Source organism: Aphelocoma coerulescens, chromosome 2 (assembly GCF_041296385.1).
Source record: "Aphelocoma coerulescens isolate FSJ_1873_10779 chromosome 2, UR_Acoe_1.0, whole genome shotgun sequence".
Classification (NCBI taxonomy): domain Eukaryota; kingdom Metazoa; phylum Chordata; class Aves; order Passeriformes; family Corvidae; genus Aphelocoma; species Aphelocoma coerulescens.
In genome coordinates this window covers 36,559,369-36,568,536 of record NC_091015.1, presented here as the reverse complement: position 1 = coordinate 36,568,536, position 9,168 = coordinate 36,559,369, and the positions used below count along the sequence as shown (strand labels likewise).

At 45.3% G+C, this 9,168-nt stretch overlaps 1 protein-coding gene across 1 annotated transcript; it reads right to left on the bottom strand.

Annotated features, from left to right (window-relative positions):
- Positions 1 to 3,278: 3,278 nt before the first annotated feature.
- On the bottom strand, positions 3,279 to 6,301 carry LOC138106442 (ADP-ribosylation factor-like protein 4A). The gene is made up of 2 exons (XM_069007039.1): positions 6,041 to 6,301; positions 3,279 to 5,808 (listed from the first exon to the last, which is right to left on the bottom strand). The coding sequence occupies exons 1-2, from the start codon at positions 6,284 to 6,286 to the stop codon at positions 5,140 to 5,142; spliced, it is 915 nt and encodes a 304-aa protein (XP_068863140.1). The 5' UTR covers positions 6,287 to 6,301; the 3' UTR covers positions 3,279 to 5,139.
- Between the last annotated feature and the right edge of the window lie 2,867 nt (positions 6,302 to 9,168).

The window sequence follows — 9,168 nt, the reverse complement described above, 5'->3', positions numbered from 1 at the left end:
ACCTTCTCCTTTCTAACTATTCTGTCATCTTTAGCTCTTAATTCAGTGGAGCAGCTTTGTAAATATAGCTGGAACTAAGAAACCATAATCTTCAAAGCTCAGGGATTACTCTCTCTTACTTTTCTGAGCTGTTAGCAAGCAGGTATTTAGCCTGGAAGTACTGTCTAGCCTCCCTGCCTATTTCTTCTCCTTAGATTTTGGGTTTGCCTTTGAATAAAATCAGCGTGTGACTACTTGGCCCTGCAGTGAGCAGGCAGGTGGCATCACCCACTCACCCAGAGGTCCCTCTCTCAGTCCCAGCCAGCACCAATAGAACAGGACACTGGCAGGAAGAAAACTTAAGTCCTTCCTTTGCTATGTAGGTCTTTTGTCAGGTAGGTCTACAAAATTGCAATTTTGCTTCTTTACAGCTGGTTTAAGAAGACTAATGCTTTAAAGAAGGGCAAGCTACCAGCTATGTATTGGTGCTTTATTTTGTTCTCAGATAGGCAGAATGGCTGTGGGAGCCCACATGACAACCCCTAGCATCACCCTGCTGTGAAGCCAGGCTGTGTATTTCCCTCCAGTTTATTCACACAGCTCTGCAGTCTCATCCCACTCCTAAAAATAATCACAGCCTGCAGAGCAGCATGAGGGGCAGGCCTTCACATACCTATGTCAGTCAGAATTAAAAAAAAAAAGAAAAAAAAGCTTTCCTCATCCCCCAGACTAAACAAACAGCTCCCTACACATCCCTTCCAGCAGCAACAAGGGTTGTTTTGGCTTGGGGACACAAATCTATCAAAGCGGGCTGTAAACTGTGACCCTCTCAAAGATGAGTCAGTAAAGTGAAAACACTGATCCTAAAAGCACTGATTCATGCCTAGATTTCTCTCTCAGAAGTTAGGCAGCATTATGAGCACACGTTTTCCAGCCTTCATGCACTGCAATCTGACAGCTGACTCACGACTGCATGTTAGGACTAGTGACCTATATGTAGTGGATGCAGATTGCCTATGTTTTCCACACTCTGCCTTACCAAGTCCTTTGTAGCATCAATTTGTAGTATCTAAATCCTCCCTCCATGTCGAGAATGACACTCACCTTTCAACAAGTTTCAGCCAGACACTAATTAACACTCTGCTATTAGTAAACAAATGATCCAAGATACAGATAACGTCGCCCACCAAGAAGACAAAACTGCCTTCAGTCAGACCTGCTGAGGTCCAGAAGGGCTTAGCTAGCCCCCACCTGACTGCTTTCAGCTCCTTGCTGGTCTCTGACTGAAAAGTCCTGGGTAATGAACTCCTGCAGGACCAGAGTGCTGCATGAAAGGGTACAGGAGAACCCAAGTCAGGCTGGGAAGCATGGGCTGGCTGTGGGTATTGCTTTCCACACAAAGGATCAATCATATCTTACTAAAACATGAAAATTCGAAAAGCAGGATGTTTCACTTTTGTTTTTTCAAATATAAATGCACATTTAGTGCAATGCAACTTAAAAGTGATGTTAGAACCTGAAGCCTCATCATCCCACAGTATTTTTCCTAGTTGACAGTCCTAAGCTAACACACTCACAGCTAGAAAAGAGAGACCACATCCTGAAGGCTGGTTAACTGTAAACGACTGCATGTGCATAAACAGCTGAGGCAATGTCATGCCAACTTTTGTAAGCTAAACCAAATGATAAGGTGACAAGACCTTGTAGTTGGTTCAATAGCTCCAATTCGGATGCAATTCCTTACCTCCTTAAAGAAGCAGCTTAAGACAGTCACCCGAAATCTTGAAGAACAGAGCGTTCACACGTAGCCCTTTTGGCAAAAAGTATTTTCAATTTTAAGATTTGTAACTCCAGTATTGTAACAAAACAACACTTGCTTATTCAGCTACTCAAAAGATTTTCTTACACAAGTATTTAGGCCTGAACAATTAATCATATGGAAGAAAGTGATCCCAGGCTGGCAGGACTGTGCCAGCAGAAACTCAATCAGTTCAGATACTGAATGCTCTCCTTCAACTGTTGTTTTGTTCATAGCTGGAAGACTTCATCATAGTAATACAAAACACAGTTTCAGAGGTACAGCTACATTTGTATACTGTACTCTCAGAACTGTCACTGTAAAATCCCAGCAAAACAGTTCTAGTATAGATAAAAGCATAGCTTGAAAGTAAAACTCATCCCTTAGAGTCTTCTACTTCCAAGTCGGTATTAACACAGGAAGAACCAGGACATTTTGGAAACAGTACTCTCTACCTTCTCTCACTTTTTCCTCCAGAGTGCTAGAGCACAGATCTGTCAAGTCTTTGTAATTAAAATCATTCAGTGCTGTTTTTATGCATGGAAGAGTTTAGGGAGACTGCCACCAGATAAAACACGAGCATGTTTAATACGCAAAACAAAACACAGTTCTTTTTTTTTTCAAGCAGTCTGCCTTTTCACCTATTCCCAATAGAAGCCTAATGAGTACTGAAAATAAAGCAATTACTATTTGGTATCACTTTGTTTACTGGGTACAAGGAGCCAGCCTGCCATCTCACCTTCCTTAGCCTAGGAGTACAGTGCATCCAATAAGAAGGAAAATATTAGCAAGATTATACCAGTTATACACCACATTCATAGGACTCAGCGTCACTAACACAGCTTTTTCCTCAGGACTAAGAGTAACCTAACATTTTGATGTACCATCAGTTACATAAACAGAAATCAAAATATCAGTGTTTTGAGAGAGAAGATTGGGTATTCTTGTTCAAACTCAGCCATTTTCATTTGCAGGCTAAACAAAGTTTTTCTTGTCTATGCTTGTGTCCTGAAACTAACTAGAAGCTTCCCATATCGACACATTCTACTCATTGCTGTAACATCCCAGAAGAAAATTCACCCAAGGCTTAACTGCAGATGAATCCCTCAGACAGCTTCAGATACATGAGCCTAAAGACACTAAACCACGTACCACCTGAGAGTACATGTGATATATGCCCAACATTGCCTATTAAGTGTTGCACATAACACAAAATAGGTTCAGTTATATACAAGATTTTTCAAATTATGCAGGAGCCATCACTTTGGAAAAGAGTCACTGCAGCTGGTATTTCCTCCGTGAATATAGAGACGTACCATTGATCTAAAGTTTTCAATGAGACACCTCCAACTTCTAACACCGTGACATTTATAAGCCTCACCACATTTTAAGACTTTGGTTATTCAACAGAAATACTGATTCAGTAGAAATAACAGTAGAACTATGTGCACAGAGGTTGGTAAGAATGTACCACTGCAGTACAAGAAGTCAGACGCCTCTCTGCAGGCTTGTTTGAATTGTTTATTGAGGTTTAAGAAGTCATCCACATTTCTATAAATATAGACATTACTTGAGTAAGTGACTTACAATGTCACCAGTGCAGGTACATATATAACCAACATACAAAAGCTCCACTGGAAGCTACTTCAGTTTATTCAAAAAGGACCAAGATGTCATAAAAAAAACAAACAGCTGTCACTTTCAGTTATTGAAGACACTAAAGTGCATTTTTGGTTACCTCCTGGTCAAACAGCTGCTGGTTAAAAAGTTTGATTTTTTTTTTTTTAAACATAGCTAAATTACATCGATTGACATTCAGGTTTGTAGCTGTCATCCTCCTGATACATGGCAGCAGGTAAGAAAAATGTATTTCTTTGCTGGTTGAGAGGAGGAAATTGATTTTTCTATTTTTTTACTTTTTTTTTAATCTGGTATTTCCAACAAAAGTTTAAAGATAATCTAACATTCTGGTTAATTTCTACAGCACCACTAAAGTTAGTTTTAAAAATCCAGGCTCTGCTTTAGCCCTTTTAATTGCTAACCAAGTATCTAGAGAGTCACTTGAAGCTCTGTACCAGTAAGAAAAACTACCCTCCCTTTTCTGTCAAGCACTATCCTGCCCAGTTAACACTGTTTGCACACTCTGTAAACAAGAACAGCTTAAAGCGTAATTAAAGCAGAACACAGGCCCATCTTGAAAATCTTCTTCCCCCTTTCCCTCCCCCCACCCCCGCACCCGGTAGTGTCTAATGTTTGAGTGTATAAAGCATTATTACATTCCTAACCACAAAATACTGTAAGAGTCACAACAAAAAAAGCATACGTTGAAAGTGACATAGCAATACCACTTTAATAAAATGGGGTATTTTGGGGAGATACAAGATGTGCTCTGCTAATTTTAACTCCATCTTTACTTCATTATAAGTATGTTATATTGCCAGGAAAGTCACCAATAGGGCAAAGAATGCTGCACTGGTTAGAACCACAGCAGCCATAGTTGTTCTTTATAGCTCCTTTACTGAAATTTATTGACTTTTGATACTAGGAGGACATAATACTCACCATTCAGAAATTAATTACTAATTTTGAGTAACAGTTTAAACCTGATTAGCACTGTATAATGATGAATGGCTACTTCTAAAAAATAAAAACCTTACATACCAAAAAACATGCTATATGTTGGGAAACCACTTTTTCATGCTCCATCGTGTTGTTTACAGTTTTTACTTGTCAAAGTCTTTCTTTTACCAGTTGAAGAATCCACAGCACTTAAAGTTTCAAGTATATGAACTGAACATGATTCAATTTCAAAAAGTGCCAAATTAAAAAAACCCTACACATGTAGCCAAGCTTTCATAGAAATCCTCAAACAAGGTAAAAAAACCAGCCTCAACGAAATTATGGGTTACTAGCTTCATCCATGTTTTTAAAGCTGTATAATGTTCACCTAAGCACTCCACTTACGAGCAGTAGAAGTTTAAAAACACAGAACACCTCCAACGCAAATTGCTTGCAGAGGGCACTCTCAAACATATGAGTACAACACTAAGCAGAAAACCCTCATTTTATTTGGCTATTTAGACATCCATGTCACATATACCCACCCATCCATTTCCTGATAGCATTACATCATCTATTAGGGCATCTGAAATAATACAGAGCCAAAAAAACTCAGAAGAGACTAGTTAAAAAAAAAAAAAATCCACAACTGCACAGCCTTCCTCCACACAGCAAGGTTGTGCAACTGATTGTTTAACGTAATTAAGCTTAACGGCATCCAAACAGGCAGGCCTGGGTTTGGAAGCTGTCTTGCGTCAAATTTTGACCATATAACTACTTTAAAATAGAAAGGTCAAAAAAACTCATCTTTTCTTTTTCTGCTGCCTCAACATTTTCCTTCGCTTAATTATCATATCATGTAGTTTCTCCAGTCCCTCTTTAAGTCCATCTCCAATGATTGCACAGGTAGGCTGCAAATGCCAGGGTGTTGAAGAACTCAGCTCACTCATTGCTAACATTTTCTCGATTTCAGAAAGGGAGAGAGAGTTCCTCAGGTCCTGCTTGTTAGCAATGATAAGGACAGGCACTCCTTGATTCTCAGATATCCTAGTAATCTTATGAAGTTCTGTTTTGGCCTCCTCCATCCTCTCAACGTCGACGGAGTCCACCACAAACACGATGCCATCGGTGCACCTTGTGTACGACTTCCACAGCGGCCTCAGCTTCTCCTGGCCGCCCACATCCCAGAAGTGGAAAGTGACCGTCTTCGAGTTGCCCAGCGTCACTTTGATTTTCTCCGTATTAAATCCTTTAGTGGGGACAGTGTTGACGAACTCATTGAACTGCAGTCTGTAGAGCACCGTCGTCTTCCCAGCGCAGTCCAGCCCTAGGATGACGATGTGAAAGCTCTGGAAGGAAGGCAGGCTGGAGAGGATCGGCGTCTGGTCCGAGAGTCCATTCCCCATTGCCAGAAGGGAAGGTGACAGCAGGCTGCCACGAGCAGAGGCGGCTCCCGCGGCTGCGCTCCGATCCTGCCAACGACACAAGCGACGTAAGATCCCGCTCCGCCAGCACCGGGGCTGCGCGGCCGCAACGCGCCGGCCACGGCGCCGCCGCCCCGACTGCGGGGGCGGCCGCGGGCAGCGCGACGCGGAACGCCACGAGTCCCCCGCCCCGCCCGGCCCGGCGGCTGCGGCCGCTCCCGGCACTGCGGCTCGCCCGGCACCTGCGCCCCCGCCACCCCTCGCCGCGCCCCGCGCCTACCGCTGGTCCCTCAGCGCGGGGAGGCGCGCGCTGCCCGCGACCCCATGCCCACGCGCCGCCGCTGCTCCCGCTGCTGCCGCTCCCGCTGCTGCCGCTCCCGATCCCGCAGCTACTGCCGCTCCCGATCCCGCAGCTACTGCCGCCCCCGCTGCTGCCGCCGCCCGCACGCCTCTCCCCTGCATCTGGTGGTGGGAGCGCCTCCCAGCGCGCGCCTAGCCCCGCGCGCCCCTCCCCGCGGCCTCCCATTGGCCCCACCGCGCGCGGGGGGCGGGGAGCAAGGCGCGCTCCGCCTCGCCCATTGGCCGCTGGCGCCGGCCACTCATGGAGAACCCGAGTCGTACCGTCCGCAGCCGAGCGCTTCGGGCCGAGCCTCGCCCACGCCCTGCCTTGAACGGCCCCCGCTCCTCCTCTACCCCCCGTGAGGCGGAGCCCCTGCCTCACGCGGGGTGCCCGGGGAAAGCCAGCGCGGCCGCGCCCTCCGCCCACGGCAGCCCCTCCCGCCCCGCGGCGGGCGGCAGCGCCCCTCCGGCGGACCGGCGCCTCGCCCCTTCTCCGGGAGAGCGCGCGCTCATTGGGCGCGAGTGCTGCCACTCCACCGCGCCCGCGGCCGCCCTGGGACGCGCTGGGTTGGCTGCGCGGTGCCCCGCCCCTTCCCCGGGAAGGCGTGCGCTCATTGGGTGGGGGTGCTGTCACTCCATCTCGCCCCCCGCCGCCCTGGCGTTGGCGCTGCGGTGCCCCGCCCCTTCTCCGGGAGAGCGTGCGCTCATTGGGCGCGGCTGGTGTCACTCAGCACGCCCCCTGCCGGCCCGGGCGGCCGCCGGGCGGTGCCTCCCCGCGCACCTGCGCCGCTACCGGGGGCGCGCGGCCCGGCTGGGGCGGGAGCGGCGCTGTGCGCGCGCCGGCCTGCGCCGCTGAGGGCCCCGGCAGCGCCCTCAGCGCGGGCGGCCTCGCAGGTGCTGCTTAAATAAAAGTGTCCCAGGCCCGGCTCTGTGCTGTCATCGTACGTGCTGTATGTGCCTTTGGCCTGTCCCCGGGAAACCGGAGACACAGACCGGGAGGGGCCGAGTGTAACGTAGTGGATGACACCGTCCTGATGGACGCCTGGCGCACAGGGATGGCAGCAGTGCTCGGGTCTGAGTGAACACACAGTGATACCTGGCTTAGTTACAGGAAAGGTTTCCCACAGCACAGGGAATATGTTAAGTAATTCTGCATTTTCATATCTCAGACTGATTTGAGCAGTTAAGTGTTTCCCAGAACTAATTACGAGTGTCTGATAACACATTTACTACATTTACTGTTCCCAGAGCATACAGGTGTTAGAGGAGGCCTGGAGGAGTATTTTATCTCCACTCTTCTTGCTGTCTCACCGTGGTTCTGTTCTTCCCACTGCTCTTTTCACTTCCCACCTTTGCCACTGCCGTTTGCACAGCTGTGGCAATGCAGATGGTTACTTCTGCGTGTGTAAAATAGCACACAGAAGGATCAGAGCAGAGCATATTACAAAAGTACACTTCATCTATAACCCTTAGATAAAAATTTAACAAACCAATCTTTATGATAAAAGCATATGTTTAACTGTTAGCTAAAGCTGTTGTGCTGCTCTAGTCTACCAGTCCAAGTGTATGTTTCTCTACTCGCTATCGCAATCATAGAGCCATAGAATGGTTTGTGCTGGAACAGACTTTAAAGATCATCTAGTTCCAACCCCACTGCAATGGGCAGGGACACATTTCATTAGACCAGATGGCTCAAAGCTCTATCCAGCCTGGCCTTGAACACTTCCAGGGATGAGGCATCCACAGCTTCTCTGGACAACCACCCAAATCTTTGACCAGCTGGGTTTCAGTAAAAGACATGAAGCAGCATTTTCAATATTAGTCTTGCCTTTTTTTCTAGAGGACTTTAAGATTTCTTGATGTGGCTGATGAAAAGTGTTAAATTATAAGAATATTCAGACAATCATATTTACTTTTTTTTCCTTTTAAAGTATTGTACTCCATATTTTAAATCACAGAGAATTTTGTATAAAAGAGATGTAATTTAGTAATAATGGGACATATAATAGCAACAAAAATTCTACCGTGTGCTGTAGGCAATGTTTCCTGTTATTAAAGTGTTAAGATACCTGTTCTAGTCCTACTAAAAATAGCAAAATTCTAATTTGCTTACATCTGAGATTAATATTTCACTGCTTTTATCTTTGTTAGTTCTTGACATCCTGATCTTGCAGCTGATTCTCTTTGGAGGAAGTGGCCTGTTTGTATAGAAAGATGATTTTACATCTATGGAAAGGAGGGGTAAGTTACTACCCCCCTAAGGCCAACTGGTAAGCTTTTGATTTGGCAGTATTTTACACTACTTTTGCATAGCATAAAGAACTGCACAGCATACAGTGTAATAGAAAAACATTTATAATGACAGTAAAAGTGGGCCTTAATTATTTCATGGATGGTTTTCAGTAATTTAAAATTGGAGGAAACCAGCTAGAAATACCTTGTTAAGGAATATTAGTGCAGATAATAGATTTATTCATAAAGCTTGACAAGCTGAAATAAATCAAATTGACCTTTATCTCCACCTACAAAATTAACTATCCCCTGTTTTAAGTGGAGAAATAAGCCAATTAGATATTACAGTCTTCTAAACCTTCATGTCTGATTGCCAAGATCCGTTCAAACTTTAACACAGCTTCCTAATAATACATTTTACAATTAATTCCATGAGGATGGATATTGGCTAGCTCCTACCCTCATTGAAGGTATTTTGTTTTTAAATATAAAATGTATAAGACTTGTTTTTAATCTCTTGTTCTGCTGAAAAGCAGTCAGTACATAATACTGTGTTGAAAAGGGAGGGATATGGAACTGATGGTTTTTTTGAGGTATAGCATATCCAGCACAGTAGGTGGAGAAGGAATCTCATAGATTACGCGTTTCTTTGGAAAAAGAGTTTTATGACATCAGGGAGGTCATTTTAAGATTAGACAGAAATTAACATCTTCAACAACATGAGCATACCTGTATTTGTAAATATATACATGAAAATAATCCATGCTCTCCAGACAATGCTTGGACACTCCCTACAGTTAATTTCTCGCATTTACCTGTTGTAACTTGCTATGAAGT